This window comes from Macaca mulatta, chromosome 16 (genome assembly GCF_049350105.2).
Source record: "Macaca mulatta isolate MMU2019108-1 chromosome 16, T2T-MMU8v2.0, whole genome shotgun sequence".
Lineage (NCBI taxonomy): Eukaryota > Metazoa > Chordata > Mammalia > Primates > Cercopithecidae > Macaca > Macaca mulatta.
Window position 1 is genome coordinate 92,030,798 of NC_133421.1, and position 20,152 is coordinate 92,050,949.

The 20,152-nt window shown below is 63.5% G+C and overlaps 3 protein-coding genes and 1 long non-coding RNA gene across 5 annotated transcripts in view; 2 read left to right on the forward strand and 2 right to left on the reverse strand.

Moving 5' to 3' along the window:
• Positions 1-1,117: 1,117 nt before the first annotated feature.
• CD7 (CD7 molecule) lies at positions 1,118-3,887 on the reverse strand. Of its 2 annotated transcripts, XM_077973494.1 has the most exons (5): positions 3,666-3,887; positions 2,952-3,266; positions 2,479-2,693; positions 1,607-1,713; positions 1,118-1,401 (listed from the first exon to the last, which is right to left on the reverse strand). In XM_077973494.1, the coding sequence occupies exons 1-5, from the start codon at positions 3,745-3,747 to the stop codon at positions 1,119-1,121; spliced, it is 1,002 nt and encodes a 333-aa protein (XP_077829620.1). In that variant the 5' UTR covers positions 3,748-3,887; the 3' UTR covers position 1,118. The 2 variants fall into 2 exon arrangements, with proteins under 2 accessions (XP_077829620.1, XP_014976133.3); XM_015120647.3 differs by lacking the exon at positions 1,118-1,401 and having other exon boundaries at positions 1,467-1,713.
• Positions 3,888-7,215: 3,328 nt separating this feature from the next.
• SECTM1 (secreted and transmembrane 1) lies at positions 7,216-19,629 on the reverse strand. Its single transcript, XM_077973497.1, is given in 6 exon segments — positions 7,216-7,527; positions 7,530-7,554; positions 8,094-8,227; positions 9,724-10,032; positions 12,373-12,530; positions 19,029-19,629. Coding segments are annotated over 5 exon segments (732 nt in total). The 5' UTR covers positions 12,467-12,530; positions 19,029-19,629; the 3' UTR covers positions 7,216-7,357.
• NARF (nuclear prelamin A recognition factor) overlaps positions 8,491-20,152 on the forward strand; it is a 165,835-nt gene continuing 154,173 nt past the window's right edge. The window contains exon 1 of the mRNA XM_077973427.1: positions 8,491-8,525. Coding sequence (XP_077829553.1) covers positions 8,506-8,525 — 20 coding nt within the window. The 5' untranslated portion in view covers positions 8,491-8,505. The remainder of the gene's footprint in view (positions 8,526-20,152) is intronic.
• Positions 10,873-12,834, forward strand: LOC114673230 (uncharacterized). Its single transcript, XR_013407539.1, has 2 exons — positions 10,873-11,011; positions 12,068-12,834. It is a non-coding gene; the product is annotated as an uncharacterized LOC114673230 (long non-coding RNA).

Here is a 20,152-nt window from a genome sequence, read left to right on the forward strand (position 1 = left end):
GGGGCAGGTGTGGGGGTGGGTGAGGAGCGGGTGTGGGGTGGGTGAGGGGCGGGTGTGGGGTGGGTGAGGGGCAGGTGTGAGGGGTGGGTGTGGGGTGGGTGAGGGGAGGGTGAGGGGTAGGTGAGGGGCAGGTGTGAGGTGTGGGTGTAGGGTGGGTGAGGGGCAGGTGTGAGGTGGGTGAGGGGCAGGTGTGGGGGTGGGTGAGGGCGGGTGTGGGGTGGGTGAGGGGCAGGTGTGGGGTGGGTGAGGGGCAGGTGTGATGGGTGGGTGTAGGGTGGGTGAGGGGCAGGTGTGAAGGGTAGGTGTAGGGTGGGTGAGGGGCAGGTGTGGGGGTGGGTGAGAAGCAGGTGTGAGGGGTGGGTGAGGGGCAGGTGTGGGGGTGGATGAGGGGTGGGAGAGGAGCAGGTGTGGGGGTGGGTGAAAAGCAGGTGTGAGGGGTGGGTGAGGGGCAGGTGTGAGGGGTGGGTGAGGGGCAGTTATGAGGGGTGGGTGAGGGGCCTGCACAAAGGCCCCACCTTTGCTCCCCGCCTGTGTCGCAGGAGGCAATGAAGTGCAGTGTGTGGGGCCCTAGCAGCTCCCCTGGCAGTGGCTGAGGGCCAGTGCTTCTGTCTCCCCCGGGAATGGGCAAATGGTGGCTCCCGTCCCCACGTGGGAGCTGCGCTGGCTGGGGAAGGTCTGGAGAGTCGGGCTGCGTCTCCCCCATGCCTCTGAGAACGAGGAGGAGGCACCTTGCACGTCAGGGCAGGGAGGGGAAGTGATCAGGCTGCTCCGGTGAGGTAGGCCTTGTGCTCAGCTTGCTGGCCCCAGTGTGCCCTGGGGTCGGCCTCAGAGGCTGTGTCGCTGGAGTGGAGGTGGGGGGATGGGGGGATGGGGAGGCCGTTCTGAGGCTCCTGAAGGGCGCCTGGGTCCGGCCTCCACCTGGACTGGTGGATGTGCTTCTGCTTCTTCTCAAGGGTCAGGGGCCCCCAGGGCTCCTTTCAGGGCTGGGGTGGGAAAGTGCTCCCTTCCCCACCATCAAGGCTGCAGCTGCAGAGCCCCGGGCGGAGGCCTGGCGAGGGTCTGCTGTCTCAGCCACCTGCCCTCCCTGGCTCCTGCTGGATGAGAAATAAATGCAGAGGTCAGAAGAGGAAGCTAGAAGCCTTTATTTCTGGTGCGGCTGTGGGTGGCAGACTGGTCTCCGGTCCTCGGCCGGGCTGCCGGGGGTTGGGGCCTGTTGGTGGGTGGGCCGGCACTGACAGGAGAGGGCTGAGTGCCCAGGCCCATCCCACAGAGAAGCCCTCCTTGGCCATGGTTGGGAGATGCAGCCAAAGGACAGTCAGGCTTCCTCCTCGTGACAGCGGGGCTGGGCAGGGAAGGCTTCCCGGAGGAGGCGTCATTGTCCACTGAGAAGCACCGTGGGGCCTGGCCACTGCCTGTGTGTCTGCTCGGAGCTGGGCAGGGCTGGGCCCTTCAAACTCTGCTGCAGCCGTGGGAGGACAGCGGGGTGGGGGGCGCGGAGGGGTAAGGGCTGTGGCCGGGTGGAGGTGTGGAGGGGTGGGGGACGCGGTGGGGTGGGGAAGATGCTGGGGGGACCACGGGGGCGGCGTGGCCGGGCCCACTGGGTCACTGGTACTGGTTGGGGGAGGACAGCGTGTTGCAGCGGCTGCGGGACATGTCCTCGTACACCACACACGCTGCCGAATTCTTATCCCGCGACGAGCACAGTTTCTTCATCTGAAAGACAGAACCTGCTGTTTCCAACCAGGGGCCAGTGTGGTGTCCTAGACCCCACCCCACTCCGGTCAGCTTTCTCAGTTTAACACGAGACCCCCACGGGACTCCTCTGGGCCGGCCCCCAGGTCTCCTGAGCCCCAGGGCTTCCCAGCAGAGCCTTCCCGGGACAGGACTGGGTCGGACTCCAGGGCGCCATTGAAGAAGGAGAGTGGAAGCGGCTTGGACTGCCCCCCACAGCCCAGGCCAAGCAGGGCCCCCACTCCAGCCCCAGACAAATAGCAGGGACCGAGGGCAGGGGCCACGGCCTAGACTCTGTGTCTGTCTGAGGCTCCCTTCCCTTCCCACAGCCACACAGCACGCCCGCACACTCCAACATGCACACACAGTCCTCAGAGACCCCCCCACACTCACACCTGCGCATGCGCACACGTGCACACATGGGCCCAGAGCCTGGGCGCTCCCTCCTCCGCCTACGCACTCCAACAAGCACACACAGTCCTCAGAGTCCCCCCACACTCACACCTGCGCATGCGCACACGTGCACACGCGGGACCAGCACCTGGGCCGCTCCCTCCCCCTCGGGTCGCTTTGGTGCTGGTTTCCCTCCCTCCCTGCCAAGGCCACTTCCACCCTGAGAGCTCCAGGGCCTGCAAAGGAGGCAGCGGGTACTGGGGCTTTCCTCTGGGGCTTTGGCGCCCTCCACACTGCTCTCAGGAGAGGGAACCATCTGTGGGGGTGCAGGTGGCAGCAGGGGCTCACACTGACCTGCGTCCTCACCAGCACACAGGCCACCCCCAGGGCCAGCCCGAGGAGGAAGGAGACCACTGCCAGGGCCACAGGGAGGGCAGAGGCTGTCGGCAGGGCAGGGAGGGCAGAGGCTGTTGGCAGGGCAGGGAGGGCAGAGGTTGTTGGCGGGACAGGGAGGGCAGAGCCTGTCGGCGGGGCGTCCGAGCATCTGTGCAATCCTTGGGACTGTTCCTCTGGGAAGGAAGAAGGAAGGAAGGGATTCTCCCAGTGGAGAACCTGTTAGAGTCCCCGGGGTTTGGGGTTCAGGGCAGGGAAAGGCTGTGGAGCGGAGGAGGGGCAGCTATCTAGGAGGCTGCTGGGGACGGTGGGCTGGGAGCTGGAACAGTTCAGGCACGTGTAGGAGGGAGGGTCCCCCGACAAGGGCTGGGGGAGCAGAGCCTGGCCAGCAGCCTGGGTTGTGGGGGGTGGTCTGGGATGGGCACATTCCCTACCTGTCACCAGGACCAGGGTACCGGAGCCGTAGACATTGATCTCCGTGACGGCCTGGCAGGTGTAGGTGCCAGTGTCCGACGGCTGCAGGTGGTGCATGGTAATAGTCAGGTTGTCCTGGGACCCCGAGAAGTCAATGCGGCCCTGGAACCGTTTGTCCGTAGTGGGCACCACCCTGTCCTCGTAGTAAATGATGTTTTGGGGCTGTGGCCCGAGCTGCCTCAGGTAGATCCCATGCAGTTCCCCGCTGGTGGAGCAGGTGATGTTGACGGAGCCTCCCACGGGGGCAATCGTGCAGTGGGGAGACTGCTGCACCTCTAGGGAGGACCTGGGCTGTCACCACCAGTCGGGCCAGAAGGACAGAGAATGTCCTTCCTGCAGGGGACAGTGGTGGGGACGGTGGGGCCCTGGGACAGCCCAGGGATGACATGTCGCCACAGACACGGTGCCTTTCGGGGCGTGGAGCAGATCTGGGCACCAGCAGCGGTGCTGTGCTTCTTCCTCCCAAAGCAGCGGCCCTGCCTGGACAGCCCCGGCCACTCCCCAACGGGGTCCACCCTTCTTCCTTCTCTTAAACGAGTCCCCAGACACTGGAGGCCGCTCGGCACCCCACCCGCTTCCTGGGGGCTGTGCTGTGGCCCAGGTTGGGGGCGCTGAGCTCACGGGGCAGGGAGAGCTCCGGAGCTGTGGCCATGGAGGGTCTGGGAAGCTCTTACCTTGGGCGGCCAGGGCCCCAGGCAGGCCACGAGCCAGCGCCAGGAGGAGGGGCAGCAGCAGGAGCCTCGGGAGCCCGGCCATGTTCCCCACACCCAGCTCTCCCAGCCTGATGAGTGCAGCTAAGCCCCTCTGGGTCTGCAGGACCCCACAGAGAGCAGCACACGGGAGACCGCAGGCGCTCAGAGCTCAGAGAGGGCTTCCTGGAGGCGGTGCCTCAGACCAGGGTAGTGATGTGGGCCCCGTGGGAGGGGCAGCCTCACCTACCCCTCCCCAGCACTGCTTCCCTGAGAGCCGCCCTGAGATCAGGGTGTCCCTGTCCCTCCCCGCCCCTGCAAATCCACAGGGAGGAGGTCAAGGCCTGGGGCTGGGCAGACGAGAGGACAGAGAAGGGACCCCCTGGCTGGGGATGGGCGACAGGGTCTGGAGGTGAGGGGCAGGGCTGCCCCCCAGCCTGCCTGGTCCTCTGGGGTACTTTCTGCTGGAACCCAACTTATGCCCAGAAATCCGGAGTCACCCATGAGTCACGCACACAGTGCACAGGAGCGCAGGGCAGGCCAGAATTAGCACCCCCTGGTTTGGCCGTGGGGAAGGAGGCTGGGCCTGTGCCCGTGCCCAGCACTGCAGCCGACCGGCCAACCGTGGCACTGTGTTCCACGTCCTGGGGACGAGAGGGCTGAGCCATGGTCCAGGCCTGAGGTTCCCCCACCTCCCTGGGAGGAATGTATCAGGCCACAGTGCCCAGCTTCAGGGGCTGAGGGAGACCTGTGCCTGGCTCTAACCCCAGGGGGACTGAGTCCTCTGGGACGGGCACTTCTCTGTCCTGACGGCCTCCCACCACAATGACAAAGCGTTGACGTCGGTGCCCAAAGCCAGCAGGTGCAGCACATGAGCAGGAGCCTGTGGACACTCGTGTGTGCAGAGACAGGTGTGTATGACTCCACTCGTGTGCAGAGATGGGTGCACGTGACTCCACGCGTGTGTGCAGAGACGGGTGTGTGTGGACACATGTGTGTGCAGAGACGGGAGCGTGTGGACATGTGTGTGCAGAGACGGGAGCGTGTGGACACGTGTGTGCAGAGACAGGTGCGTGTGACCCCACTCGTGCGCAGAGACGGGTGCGCGTGACTCCACACGTGCGTGCAGAGATAGGTGCGCGTGACTCCACGCGTGTGTGCAGAGACAGGAGCGTGTGGACACATGTGCGCAGAGATGGGTTGCGTGATTCCACGTGTGTGCAGAGATGGGTGCGTGTTGACACGTATGTGTGCAGAGGGGTGCACGTGACTCCACACGTGTGTGCATAGACGGGTGCGTGTGGATGTGTGTGTGCAGAGACGGGAGCATGTGGACACGCGTGCGCAGAGATGGGTGTGTGTGATTCCACATGTGTGCAGAGATGGGTGCATGTGGACACGTGTGTGTGCAGAGACGGGTGTGCGTGACTCATGCATGTGTGCAGAGACATGTGCCCATGACTCACACGACTCACACACGGACTTGCAGCCCTGAGCTGCTTCCCCAGAGGTCCCAGCCACAGCAGCCGGTGCAGAGACACTGGTGGGGCTGTGGGGTGGTGCAGGTTTTCTGCTGGGCTGAGGGTCCTGCAGGAGCCGGTTTCCCTCCCCCAGGCTCTCCATAAACAAGAGACAGAGGATTTGGGGGCAGAATCTTGCCCAGAGGCCCCGGAGCACCCTCACGAGGCTGTGGCGTGAGGCGGTGGGTAACAGCGCTTTACAGAGAAGCCCCTCCTCTGGCCTTTGCTCCATGCATGCATTGGGTCACCAACATTCCCCAAGCGTCTTTATGCCAGCCTCTGTGCCAGGAGCAGGGGACAGTGTGGACCAGGGGCCCTCCCGCCTGGAGCTGACCTCAGGGAGGCCAGGTGGACAGCCAGCAGGACACGGGCGTGGGTGTGGCCCTCAAAGGCCAATCCAAGAAGGGGTCCTGGGTGAAACCAACTGGGGCCCCGGGGAACAGCATTCCAGGCAGAGGGATGAGCAGAGTAGAATCCCTGAGGCCAGAACGTGCCCGGTGTGAATGAGGACAGCGTGGGGCCGGGTAGGGTTGGGGGGTGCAGAGGGAGACACAGACCCCCCACACCGAGGGGGAAGGCAGCATGAGGACCAGCAGTAAATCCCAGAAGGGAAAACAGAAACAGAGATAAGCCACCAGGAAAAGATGAAAATCCTCAGGGACTCCAGCCCCAGGCTCTCCTCCTGGGTTTCCTGCCTGGGTGTGCAGGGGACATCGTGACCACCGTGTGCCCCACCCAGACGACCGATTTCAAAATGACCTTGAGGCCGGGCGCAGGGGCTCATGCCTATAATCCCAACACTCTGGGAGGCCAGAGTTGGAGAATCGCTTGAGCCCAGGAGGTTGAGCCATGATCACACCCCTGCACTCCAGCCTAGGTGGCGGATCTAGACCCTATCTCCAAAAAAAAAAAAAAAAAAAAAGAAAACTTTGATTGTGATCCCCATACGGGGGTCCCGGGTGCACGGGGGTCCCTGCTGCACGGGGATCCCGGGCGCTGTGCCCAGAGGACATGATCTGACCCAGCAGAGTCCCGAACCCAGCACGCGGACGGGAACCTTATTTTAACCTGAGACACAAACGCGCCCCTTCTGGACCCTGGCTACGGCCCTGACCCTCCAGGCCACCGGCTCCGCGAGGTCTCGGTCACCGGGCGACGCTGTGTCCCTGCGGGGTCTCCAGCTGGCTGGGGGCTCCCCGTGTCTTCATCTTGAGGACACCTTAGGGACGTTTGGGGGCTTAAACCCACTGAAGACGTTTCTTTCAGATTTTTGTTTTTCATTTTAAAAATTGCATTTCCCAGCTACTTGCAGGTTTGTGAGTCGGTTGTTTTCTTCATTTCAGAGATTCAAGTCATGGAACCTTTTCAAAGAACTGAAGGGGGATTCCCAAAGTTATTTTTTTCACCCGATACATATCAAGATGTCAAAGGGCTCTGCCGCAGTGACGAAGACAAAAGCAGGAACAGATGTGGGTCCAAGGAGGCCTGGCAGGTGGGGTGGGCACGAGGGAGCGACTCCCAGGCGGCCAAGAGACTGAGGGATGCACGTCCAGCCCCAGAGGGCAGCGTCCGCCTGACTCCCAGCCCGAGCCACCACCGCCTCCTCCCGGCCCGGCCTGCGCTGCCCCCTGGCGGTGGGGCCAGGAGCCATCCCAGCCTCTAACCCCCGCACCCCACCTTGGCCCCTGGGGCTCCCGCGGAGGGGCCCCCAAAGCCTGCCATTGGTCATAGGCATATGCAGCCAAGGCCTCCTACAGCCCTGAACTGGAGTGTGTCTGAGGTTCCGGCAGCGGCCCCCTCACTTGGGCATGGAGGCTGGACTCAGGCTGGGGTGGCAGAAAGGGAGCCCGGGTCTCTGGGTTTGATGAGGGCGGAGGGAGGGGCATGGGTCCTGGTAGGTCGTGTGCTGCGGAGGTGAGCTGTTCCTATTTTGGAAACTGAGGAAACAGAGCTTGGAAGACCAGGGGGGTGGAGGGGAAGGGTCTGCACCCACCCTGGAGTGGGTGACGCAGGGGCCCAGCCTGCCACCAGCTCTCCCAGACCCTCCCAAGCAAGCTGGTGTCTGTGCCCTCCGGGTGGGACTAGAGACCCAGGCCCTGCCACCCAAGGTCGGCACTCAGGGCCGGCTCGCCGGTGTCCTCTCTGCCTTATAGGTGGTTATGGGTCTATGGCATCTGGAAACAAGGGTTGTGGGGACAGCAGCTCCAGGGCTCCAAGTGCTGAGGGTTTGACCACCAGTGCCGGCGGCCTCGGAGTAGGCTTGGGGTCTGGGGTCCACAGGCCAGGGGAGGCTCTGCTCAGGCCCTGCTGTACTCCCACTCTGAGGACTGGGGTTCTAGGAAGAAGACCTTCATCTGCGGGGGGAGGAAGGAGGTGCCTGCGTGAGCTGCAACCCCCGTCCCACAGCTCTGCCCTCAGGCGTGCGCTCACACTCATGGGCATGCTTGCATGTACACGCACACTCCCACCCCCAGGTACACCCCGTGCCCTCACAACACACACCCCTTCCACACACCCCCAGCCCTCACCTTGGTTTTGAGCCCGCTGGAGGTCGAACCCACTTCGCACGGCGCCCTAAGCAAGAGGTTCCCTTGGCTCGGAAACTCCAGGTTGTGTCCCTGATGGAGACCACATGCCCTGCCATGCTGCCCTCCAGGGAGTCCTGGGGACAGCGAGGGTTTGCAGGGAGGGCAGGGCGGGTCTGGGGAACCTGGCTGTGTATTCTTGACCACAGCCAGCTGGGCCCCTAGAGGGGACGGGCTCTCTGGGACCGGTGCTCCCCCAACCCTCTCCTGGAGCCCCGGCAGGTGCAGGACAGTAAGGCTGAGCTCAGCCTGGGGCGGCCCCACCCAAGACCCCCCACCCACACACACTGGGGTGCAGGGCCTCCTACCTCCTGGCGTTGCTGCGAACAGCGGCACCTGTACCAGGCGAACATGACCGTAAGAACCAAGAGGATGAAGACAGCAGTGACCACCACAGGCACAGGCCAGGACCCAGCGTCGGGGGTGGACTGGGGTTCTGCACCTGAAGGAGGCAGTTCAGCGGTGGACAGGTGGGTTGGGCATCCCCCACCCCTAACCTCCTCCTCCTGCACACCCCCTGGGGTGAGAATGAGCCCCGGAGGACAGCACCGCCCTTGCCCAGGAGGTACAGGAGTGGGAGGGAGCCAGGAGGAGAGGGGGTGCAGGACCACAGAGGTGGGAGGAGACCCAGGGCACGGGTGCCTCGGGGCAGCGAGGGAAACATCTACCCCTGGACGTCCGCTGGCCCCGTCCTTCAGGCCTTGGGGCTCTGGGGAAGAGATGCAAGGGCAGGTGCGGGGCCTGCCCTGATGCGGCCCCCACAGGGCCAGGTATCTGAGAAGCCCCATACCTGAGTCCAGGAAGGGCTCACCAGATGCCCTGGGAGTGGGGAGCAAAGCGGAACCCAATTTGGGTGACCCGGGTGAGTCAGAGCCGAGTGTGGTGAAGGTGGGAGGGCTGGGAGGGGCCATGGAGGCTCCTGAACTTGCAGGAAAGGAAGGGGAGGGGTGGGGAGTGGGTCTGGGGACTGGAGGGGTCTGTGGCCCCGCACAGCCGTGTGGCTGCTCAGGGCCTAGGGAGCAGGTGGGAGGGGCTTGGAGGGCAGCACAGAGGGCCCGGGGGTGCTCTGCTGGCCATCACTGCTTTCTGGTTGAACCAAATAAGTAGCTGGCAGTGGCGGCTGTGGGCCCTGAGTCGGGGCAGAAGAGGCAGAGGGAGCAGTGGGCTGGGCGAGTGGGGACACGGGTGGGGGGTGGTCATGCCTGTGTCAGGGGAGCTGAGGCAGAGAGTGGGGCAGTCAGCATCCCCTGAGGGCAGGAGGAGAGGGGTGGGGACAGGGAAGGGTGGGGCTGGTCCCAGCCCTGAAGACAGGAGGGGCGAGGGCAGGTGTGGTCCAGGCATTTGTTGAGGTGGACAGCAGGGGAGTGGGAGATGCGGGGCAGGACCGTGGCGGCCGGGGAGGCGCCAGTTCACGGTCACCAAGGGTGGTGGGCAGGTGATCTTGAGCACCTCTGGGTGACCCCAGTAAAGGGAGGGCAGGTGCCTCGAAGCCAGGCGCTGCGGGTCCGGAGGGCCTCTCAGAGCACAGGCATTTGGGGTGCAGTTTCCCCGCACAGCCGGGGTGGGTGTGGCGGGGAGGCGGGGGGTGCCTGAGCTTCCTGGCTGCCCTCGCCCCGACAGGCAGGTGGGGTTCCTTCGAGGAGCAGAGGCTTTGTGTTCCGTGTTGTTGTTGGGGCTCAGGCTGCCTCTGTGGGTCTGTGCCCCCCAAGCCTCTGGCCTGTCCCCTGCCTCTCCCGAAGGGAGAACTGTCCCAGGAGGTCAAGAGGCCTCCACCCCGACTCTCCACTCCGGCACCCCGTCTCCTGGCAGCCCCGCTTACGCCTGCTCTTCCTCCTCCTCCTTCCCTCTCAGTCTCAGCCCTCCCCCTGCCCAGGCCCCCTCCCCTCCCTGTGTCCCCTCTCACTCCCCTCCCCCTTGCTTCCCCGAGCCTCCCCTCACCTGAAACCTCCAGTGTGACTTGTCTGTTATTTCTCTGGCGTCCCACGAGGTGCCAGGTGTACAGCCCAGCGTGGGAGTCCCGGGTGCCTTTGATCACCAGCTGGGCCACGCCTCCCTGAACTTGGAGCTGCCAGCCATCCCGGGAGAAGTAGCCTGGGGCCACCTCATTGAAGATGGTGCTCTCCTGCCCCTGGGCACGCAGCTTGATGATGACATGGGAGAAGGCGTTGGATATGTTGCAGGTCATGACGGTGTTCTCGCCCCGAGACACAGAGACCACCCCCTCTGTGCAGATGGGGCTGTCCCAACCTGTGGGGCCAGACAGGGGCACGCACGGATCAGGGCTGGGCCTCAGGGCACTGGCTGGCTGCTGTGCCCAGGGCCAGGACCGGGGCAGGAGACAGGGCCTCTAAGGGACACGATGAACTATGTATACATCCATCCGACCCAATCAGCACATATGTCTTGTGTGGGAAGAATAAAATAGCAGCCAAAAAGAAGGGTGGCTCTGTGTGTATTTGTGTGTGTGTGTGTGTGCGTGTTTGTGTGTGTGTGTTTGTGTGTGTGTGTGTGTTTGTGTGTGTGTGTGTGCCCTCATACCCATGTCTGTTCCTTGGGGTGTGTCAGCTTGGATGAAGACATTTCCTATCAACTCCCTCCCCTGTACATTTCCACTGGGGTGGGCGAAGCCAGACCCTCAGGGGTGTGCCGGGCAACTGCGCTGTGGCAGGAGTGCTGCTGCTGACCTGCCGAATCACCCTCTTCATGGGAAGCAGTGGCCAAGCCCCACCTCCCTCAACTCCCCCCTCAGTTTCTCCAAGGCCTAGGCCAGGTGCAGGTGCTTGGCTGTGTGAAGAAGGGCAGGACTTCAGCGGACACCCACAGGCCAGCCTCAGAGGCCAGCAGAGCAGACGCAGGTTCCAGTCTATCTTTGTGGGACCCAGCCTGTGCCGTCCCCAACATCCCCTTCCCGGGCGCCCGCTCAGCTCCAGGCGCCTGGGCCAGCTCCACACACAGCTCCACAGTCCAGGGAGGTCAAGCTCTTGTAACAAGCCAGTGTGTCAGTCTCTCTCTCCCGCCTCCTGGGTGCACCCTGCCCAATAGCGACCCGTGCAGCTGCTTCCCTCAGAGGGCCAGGGCCTTTGCCCCAGCAGCCAGCTCAGGGATGCCCGAGGTTCAGGTTGTGTGGCCCCGAGCACGGCACCAGCGTGGGGTCTTGGTGCTGCCACTGTCCCTGCTGCGTCAGCGTCCCCTGTGACTGGACACGGACGGACGGACGGACGGCAGGGTGAGCTCTTGGGGAGCACACAGCGTGCTGGGTGGAGCCACCATTTGGCCACATTTCATCAAATACAAAACCACATGGCAGGTGCCACATGCTGGCAAGTGCCAGGGGCCTTGGTGCCCATGGGAGGGGGTGGGCTTCAGGGGCACCTGGCCTTCAGGCTGGACTGAGTTTCCTCGGACGAGCAGGCTGGCTGCCTGTCTGGGCGCTCTGAGTGTTCAGGGACCGCAGGGCCTCTACAGGCCATTGCACAAATTCACACTGTCCAGAGAGCAGCGTGCAGCTGTCGGGGGGGCCCCAGCCAGTTGCACTTTGGAGCCACTCTTGGGGGGCGGGGCCAGAATCTCCCGAAACCTGGGTTCCTCCACCTGGGATTCTTCCGTTTCGGTTTTGTTTTGTTTTTTGTTTGTTCTTAGGATTCTGACTGAACTGCTTTGGGATGTGGTTTGGGATGTGGCTGAGCTCTGACACCTTTTGAAAGCCCCTCAGGTGGCTCAGTGGCTCACGCCTGTAATCCTAGCATTTTGGGAGGCCGAGTGGGAGGATCACTTGAGCTCAGGAGTTTGAGACCAGCCTGAGCAACATGGCAAAACCCTGTCTCTACAAAAAATACACAGTTTAGCCAGGTATGGTGTGCATATCTGTGGTCCCAGCTACTCGGGAGGCTGAGGTGGGAGGATCACCTGAGCCCAGGAGGTCAAGGCTGCAATGAGCCATGACTGCACCACCGCACCCCAGCCTGGGTGTCCAGCCTGGGTGTCCAGCCTGGGTGTCCAGCCTGGGCGATAGAGGTAGACCCTGTCTCAAAAAAAAAGAAAAGAAAAGCCCCTCAGGTGACTTTGCTGCACAGGCTGGGGGTCTAGAGAGCTGGGAAGGATCTCACTGGGGGACCTTGTTCAAATGCCGATCCACTCCTGGCAGACCTGAGATACGCCTAAGGAACCCCCAGGCCAGGGCTGCTGTCCGTTTCCCAGCCACAGCACAGTTCGTAACTGACCCAGACCCTCTCGCTTAGAAACTGGTCGTGATCTTGGTCCTTCCCCACAATTGCTCTGACAGTGACCACCAGTTACCACAGCGGCCACCGCTGCCCGTCATCCATGGCAAGACACGGCCTACCCACCACTGCCTCCATCCATGGCGGGACACAGCCGGCCCACCACTGCCCTCCATCCACGGCGGGACACGGCCGGCTCACCACCGCCTGGACCAGCTCCGCGTGGTCGGGCCTTGGGTCTGCAGAGTCAGTCATTATCGGGGGCCTGGTGGCGTCTGGACCCAACCTCAGTCCACCCCTCCCACCCCTGCCACGCCCCCACCGGGCTCCCCTTTCCCCAGCAGAGAGGCAGGACCCTGAGACCTACCTTCATTCTGAGCACTCAAGGAGGCAGCCAGGAGCAGGAGGGCCCCAAAGGGCCAGGAAACGGGGCCGGGGAACACCAGGGGCCAGGTCTGCATGGCTGGCGGGACTTCAGCAGCCTCAGGGGCCCCTGGTCCTTGTCACTGGCTCTCGGGACACTCCCTGGAGGAAGGAAAGCCTGTGGGTCAGAGCCCCCTGTGGCTGCCAGAGGGGACAGTGGTAGTGGCTGTCGCCTGGCGGGGGCTGGGAGGCTGGGGGTCCCCACGCTCTTTCCTGAGTGGCTGTGCCTGGGATGCCAGAGCCTCCACCCTCCTTCCCTTCCCCGTGACTGTAGAGGGCGTGCGACGCTGGCTGCGCAAAACAAAGAAGACACATGGGGGCAGGAGACAGAGTCGCCCGAAGCACGGCGGGACATCTGACTTGTGGGTCAGCCCTTTTGTTTTACAATAAATTACTCATGACTGTCTGAGGGTGTTTCCTGTAGAAATGGGTCAGGACAGGTGGAAGCTTTGGTAGCCGCGTCTACCTGACACTGTACGAAGACCAGCTTCCCGCCCCAGCCCCTCACCAACGCGAAGCACAAAACCGATTCTCCGTCTACTTTGGAGCATGTGTGTAATATCGCTGCACGCCCAGGGCACAACCCCAGCCCCTCACCAATGCTCCTCCGTCTACTTATCCGTCTACTTAGGAGCACGTGTGTGATATCGCTGCACGCCCAGGGCACAGAGCTTCGTCATTACAATCCTCAGGTGTCTGCCTCCCCTGTGATGCTGTCCAGACGTCCAGTCACTCACAGAGACCCTCACATGAGCAGCACCCACCGTCCGCCTCCCCCAGCCAAGCCCAGCGCTGACCACAGCCTGTAGTCAGCACCCCCCCCAGCCCATCTACCGGTCCCCCCTGCCCGTCCATGGGCCCCCCACCCCCAGCCCATCTACCGGACCCCCTCCCGGGGCAACCCTCAGTTGTGTTCCTTTCGAATCCATCGTTTACACCTCTGTGCGTTCCTAACACACAAGTCAGCTTTACCTCTGCTGCTCTCACTGGCAAGGCAGGCAGCTGGGCAGCTTCCAGCAGGCGAGCCTCCTTTTGCTATCTTGCCTTGGGCCTGCAAAGGCTGGGAGCCCCCAGCTGTGTGTCTCCTCTCCCGCCAGGCAGAGGCGGCTGCAGTGCACACACACATAGTGCCGGGGCAGGGTCAGAGAGGCAGGGATGAGCCTCTCAAGGGCCCCAGCGAGGTCCCAGCTTCTGTGCTTCCCACGGGGCCCCACTCAGGCCCTGCATACAGTGGGTGCTGGATACATGTGGATCTGGGTCCCCTGAGAGCAGCTGGGGGATGAGGGTCCCTGTGTGGACGCTCCACAAAGCCCCACCTGCCCCCACGCAGGAGCTAGCTCAGCTTTGCACAGGAAAGTGCCTTAACCCTAACTCTATCAGTCCCTCTGGTGGGGTCTGGGCCGATGCCCATGCTGGTCAAAGGTCAGGTCCTCACCTGGACCAGGTGACGTGCTTTTGCATGAACCTGCTGACAACCCTGCTGGACTTTGAAAGGCACCAGGGAAGGGAAAATGAGGGGAGGCGGCCTGGGTCTGTTCCAGGTAGGGCAGAGGGCGAGGCCCAGCAGGAGCCCTGGCAGGACTTTCCCTTCAGCCAAGAGAACACCGCCTTCGAAGGAGGCTGGGGCAAGGGTTCCTGGCCAGGCTGCCCTGCCGCTCGGGTCCCTGCACCTCTGCTGGGAAAAGTCCCTAGGTAGGGCGGTGACTCCAGCCCTGCCTCTCCCAGCTCCCAGTGCACCCCACACACCAGCGTGCAGGGAACTCCCATGAGGGAGTTGTGTAAAGCGACCTTCAGACGAGCTATTTATAGATGTCTGTAGTTTTGTAGATGTGCGTTTCTCCAAACAAACAAACCGCCAGAAAGTGTCACAGCAGGACATGTCACCAACCCCGGGAACCCCATGTTACCAGGGGTCCTCCCAGAGGCTGGAGTCTGGGCCTGCTGAGGACCGGGCTTGCAGATGGGCTCCGGCCTTCTCGTCCCATTGCCCCAAGTGTCCCAGCCCCCTCTGAGCCTCCCTCTAGTCATCTCTGGGCCCTGCACAGCCACAGGCAGCCGCCCGGTCATTCCCACACTCTCACCGTGGTCCTGCCTCCACGCGGAAACCCCTGCCAGCCGCGGAGGGCAGGTGTGGGGACACGTCCCTGCAGGTGGGCACGTCACCAACCCCGAGGTGCTGCTGAGGCTCGGGCATGGTCCCACGTTGGCGCAGGGTGGGGGTGCCGTGTCCCGAGGTCTGGGTTCCCCACTCCAGGCAGCTACCGCGCTCAGGATGAGTCCCCTCCCTTCTGTCGGACACCCCATCCCACCCTGCCGGGCCTGGGTTCGAGGGGAGGGAACCCATCCCGAGACCTTTTGTTGCCTCTCACTAACACCCGCTTTCCTGCTGTGACCCCTCAGGGCTGCTCAGATGGGCTTGAAGACAGGCTAGGGCCCCATCTCCCATCATGCATCTAGCGTTCTGGATTAGCTGGAAGCCCGATGGGGTCTCTCTGGGCTAAAATCAAGGGGTGGGCCAGGGTGGTCCCTTCTGGAGGCTCCAGGCGGAATCCGTCCCTCTCCGTCTCCAGCGCCCAGAGGCATCCTCATCCCTCGGCTCACGGCCCCTCTGCCACCTCCCCACCACCGCCCCCCAGCTGCTTTCCTTGTCTCCCTGACTCCCCCTCCTCCCTCCCTCTCCTGGAGACCCTGTGATGGCATCAAGGGCCCCCCTGGGTGACCCAGGACACACGCCCCAGCTCAGCACCCGAGACTTCATCCCATCTGCACAGTCCCTTTGCCATGTCAGGTTCTGGGATGAGGACATGACATCTTTGGGGACTGGTAGCCGACCACAGAACCCCCATCCCCAATGCAGTGGGAGACCCAGGCCACCTGGAGACCCCCGCATGGAGGTGAGATTCACACAAGGAGACCGCAGTTGGGCCTGGGTCCGGCTCCCCTCACCCCACGCTCCACGATGCCAGCTCAGCACGCCCACCTTGGAGCCATGCAGATGGACAGCAGGGAGGGTCGGGGCTGCTGGGGGCTCTCCCACTGCTCTCCGCACCACCCACCGACTGTGTCCGGGAGGGGTGCCCTGCTGTTCTCCCCAGGCTGCTCTGGGGGGTCCTGCCCTCACCTAGAGCCCGAGGCCATCTGAGTCTGTTTCATAAACGCTTCCAGGGACTGCCCTGCCACTGTGTTAAGGGGGGAACTCTGGGCACACAGCCAAAGGTCACAGATCCCCAGAGCCCTGAGGGTGCTGCATCCACCCCACCTGCCCGCCCAGGTGCTAGCTCTGCCACCTGCCTGTGTCCTGAGTCAGCCCTGACTCAGCAAAGAGCTGCACCGTGAACCAGACCTCAGCAGCTGGGTCCTGAAGGCCCCCGAGGGCCAGTTGCATGCACCTGGCTTCATGCCAAGCTCCTCCCGCCTGGCAGTGGCTGCATCTGCCTCCCCTCTGCCCTGAGTGTCCCAAGTCTGTCCGCTCTGTGTTCCATGGGGCCAGCAGTGCAGTGGAATCTCTGCTCTCAGGGGCTACAGCGGCTCCTAGATGCCTCTGCCGCCGCGGGTGGACCCTGCAGCTCCATCTCCCAGCCTTCCTGCCCGATTGCTTCCCGAAGACCCAGGGTCCTGGGCTGCCCTCGTTGGGGAGAGGGGGGTGGGAGTGAGAAGCTGGCACTGTCCCTCTTTCTGGCCTCATCCCCTCCAGGGACCCCTCTCAGCCCCTGGCAGCCTGGACTGCACCATTCTGGAGATGCTGCCTCCCCGCGGTCCCTTCAGCCCAACTGTGGTGGTGGCTGCTGCTTCTCACACGTGGATCCTCTCACTGCCTCTCCCCGATCCTCCCTTCCTCCCAGCACCTTCACCAGCTCCCCACTGAGTGCCCTCCGATGTTGGCGGCCCTGACCCTTGCCCAGCCAGGGGTGAAAGGGAGCAAGGGCTGGGCTGGAGGGTACCAGGAGCAGGTGGTGGTGCCCTCCCCATCAGTCCACACCCGGCATGTGGCGGGAAAGGTGTGGAATGAGTCAGCCGTGGAGGGGAGCCCCAGGCCTGGAAGACCCCTGTCTTTGGCTTGAGAATGACTTTGAAGGGCTCAGGGGGAAGGGAGCTGAGGGGAGACAGGGTGGAGAGTGGCAATCTGGCTCTACTCTGAGGCTTTAGGCTGCGGACTGTGTGTGGCCCCAGCTCTGTCTGGGCAGCAGGTGTCAGGGACATTGGGTTGCTGCAGGGAATTTGCTCCGTTTATTAGAAGAAAACGCACCGGGCGACACAGGCCCCTCTCAGGTCATCAGGCATCAGTGTACCTGCACTTCTGGTCACATCTGAGTCTCAGATAAACAATCAACGATGTCCTGGTAAAAGCTTGTCCCGTGGGACACTTGGGACACACTTATATTAAAACACGATTAATGATCTCAAACTCAGATGTTGCTGGGTATCCTGTGTCAGCCCAGTCACTCTGCCCCTGTCTGCCTGAGTCCTCTCCTGCCATCCTCCTGACCAGAGGCGTGGGCTCGAGTTGAAAACCGTGCAGTGGCTAAAAATCAGAGACAGTGCAAGCGGCAGGGTGCAGCCACCGGGAAAGTGGCCAGGTGGGCGGTGACCGGCCCAGCAGCTCCGTTTATGGTACAAGGAGACCAGGCTCAGGGAGACCAGGCGCACGGAGCCTCAAAACTTCCAGAGTGGGCTGGGTGCGGTGGCTCATGCTTGTAATCCCAGCACTTTGGGAGACTGAGGCAGGTGGATCACCTGAGGTTGGGAGTTTGAGACCAGCCTGGACAACATGGTGAAACCAAGTCTCCACTAAAAATACAAAAAAATTAGCCAGGCCGGGTGGTGTGTGCCTGTAATCCCAGCTACTTGGGAGGCTGAGGCAGGAGAATTGCTTGAACCCGGGAGGTGGAAGTTGTGGTGAGCTGAGATCGTGCCACTGCACTCCAGCCTGGGTAACAAGAGCGAAACTCTGTCTCAAAAAACAAACAAACAAAACAAAAACAAAAAACAAACTTCTGGACTGGGAAAAGATGGGGCAGCAATCAGATTTCTCCCAAACCACGGAAACAGGGGTCGGCATCTGAGGAGCTGGCACCAGACACAGTAGGGTCTGAATGCTCCCAGACCAGGATTGACACACAGGCTTGGAGCCGTTCCCAGTGACACGCCTAGGAAAGTTCATGCACCACCCAGCAAGCCTGTGAGCGCCTATTCCCGCTCCTTGGTGCCCCGGGCACCTGCTTGTCCCGGCTCCCACAGGTGCTGGGTGTGTGGAAGCTCAGGTCCCCTCGGGCTGGGTTCACTGGGGTCCTCCTGTGTGGTCAGTGGACTCTCTACCCCCACAGCACCTGAGGGGTGGCTGACAGTGCTTTCCCAGCTGCTGCAGGGGCTCGGGGAACACAGGTGACCCCACATCTCTACAGAGAATGAGCTCACCAACACCTCTCAGAAGACAGCTGCAGCTCGCGGAGGCCATGAAGCCCACCCAGGCCCACGGTGTGGACATCTCTGCCCTGGTCTCTGCTGGAGCGGCCCAGAGGGGACCCCAGGTGGTCAGCAAAGTCCCCTCAGGCCTGGGGGCTAGATCAGGCTGACCCTTCCTCCTCAGCATTTGCTCACCTGTCCCCTCTGTTGGTGGCCTCCTGTCCTCCTGCTCTGGGCTCAGCAGCGGCCCCCTGGAGAGGCCCTGCCACCACCCCCCACCCTGCTGGAGACAGGCCTCCTGCCCTGGCCCCCGCAGCCAGTCACCCTGGGCCTCCCAGAAGCCGAGGATCCTCTGCCGACGACGGGCAGAAAACGTGCTTCTCAAGCTGCAGGTGAATGACCAGTAGTGGGCAAGGAACTGAATGTGGACATTACTGCGGAGTCAGCAAAACCAGCGCCAGAAGGGGCAGCTGAGGGCCTGCCTGGGTGAGGGGAAGCCTCACGGTTCCTGTTTTATGAGTTTGCTGTGAGCGCACACGAAGCTGTGGCTGTGGAGTGTGCAACAGTCCACGCGTGCCTGCGTGTGCTCATGCGTGCGTGTGTCCACCAGCTCGTGTGCACTCGTGTGAGCAAGTGCGTTTTGCTCACAACTTGGTCGCAGCGACGGCGCAGGGAACCCCGGCTGAGGCCGAGGACCAGGAAAGGCGGAGGGGGCTCCGACCCACTGGACTTAGGGGAGCCCCGGGTCCGAGACGCCGCCTCTGTCCCTTCAAGAATCGAGCCCGGGGCGCAGGGCAGAGACGCGGGTCCCCACACGGCCTGTAGCTGGTTCCCGCCCCTCCCGGAGCGCGCCCGCTGCGCCCCCGCCCGCCTGGCCGGCGACTCGCGCTCAGGGCCGGGGGGGGGTGGGTGACGGTCCCCGAGGCAGAGGCGCTGCAGCCCCAGAGTCCCCATCCCTGCGCGGACCGCCGACCCCGGTGCACCGAGAGGCCCTAACACAGAGCGCCCAGCACCGAGCCCCCAGCACCGAGTCCCCAGCACCGAGCCCCCAGCACCGAGTCCTCAGCATAGAGCGCCCAGCACCGAGTCCCCAGCACCGAGTCCTCACCCCGGGGCACCCAGCACCAAGTTCCCAGCACCAAGCCCACTCCGCGCCCGCCCCTCTGGTTCCCCCGCCCGTCCCTCTCCGCGCCTCACCGGGTCCGCTGCGGGACGCGCTCCTCCGGGATGCAGCTTCTCCGGGCCCCGGAGCCCCAGGAAAATGAAACAGACGGGAGGGAGGGGCCGGGGAGGAGGCGGCGGACCCGCGCCGGACCCACCCCCCGGAGGAAGGAGCGGGGTTTACGGGAAGCCGCCGAGTTTCGGGAACACCCCGCGTTCGCAGCAAGCGTGACAGGGAATTTGCTGTTTTCACGCGAGGCGCCGCACCCGCGGTTCACGCTAAAGGCAGCGGGAAAACGGCCAGGGGCGTGTTTCCAGGAAAGTTCGCGTCTGGCGGGTCCAGCTCGCGCGCGGCGCGCGTTCCCCGCGGGGCAGGTTGGCTCCGCTCGCAGCTGCCGCGAGTCTGTGCACGGGGCGAGCTGGGCGGGTCGAGGGGGCCGCTGCGGGGCTGCGGGGAGCGGGGAGCGGAGAGCGGGGGCGGCCCCCAGATGGCCGGGGTGCGCGGGCAGAGCGAGCGGGGCAGCGGGAGGGTCAGAGGCCCTTTCACAAAAGCGCGCGGAGCAGAGGAGCGATCCCCCAGCTCCCGCGCAGAGGGTCCTGCACCTGCAGCCCGGGCCTTCGGGCGTCCTGAGGCCCCTGCGGAGGTGCTGGCCTGGCCAGTCCAGGAGGAGGGGCCCAGCCTGTTGGGGCAGGAGATGGGGTGCGGGTGGAAGGCTCCAAGATGCATCTGGGCTGGGAACGCACAGACACCCCAGGTGGGTTGAAGGTGGGTCGAGGAGGCCTGGAGGACCCGGTGCATGGCGGGGTGGCAGGCGGGCCACATCCTCCATTAGAACCCAAGGGGGCACGCGGGCAGGTGCGGGCGGGGTCAAGGATGAGGTGGTATCTTCGGGACACTAGGAGGAGGCCCCACAGGCTGCAGTCACGTCAGTGGGCAAGTCCCCACCCGGCAGATGGTGGGGGACACCGGGGTGTGGGCAATGCCCCCAGTTTCATGGAAGAGAGGAAGGAGCAGAACCAAATTCTGTGAAACCCTCAAATCTGGGGAATGGACAGAGCAGGGCCAGACTGGACGCTGAACCTTGGGGCCTGCAGCTCGGCCGTCAGACCCAGGGTCCAGGGGTGGATAGCACCCAACAGAGTCCCCCAGGATGTTCAAA

Excerpts from the sequence above, each read along its gene's own strand:
- CD7 (XM_077973494.1), bottom strand. The coding sequence starts at position 3,747 with ATGGCCGGGCTCCCGAGGCTCCTGCTGCTGCCCCTCCTCCTGGCGCTG. Across the intron at positions 3,267-3,665 it reads TGGGGCCCTGGCCGCCCAAG|AGGTGCAGCAGTCTCCCCAC; the intron begins GTAAGAGCTTCC and ends GGTCCTCCCTAG. Across the intron at positions 2,694-2,951 it reads TACCCTGGTCCTGGTGACAG|AGGAACAGTCCCAAGGATTG; the intron begins GTAGGGAATGTG and ends CTTCCTTCCCAG.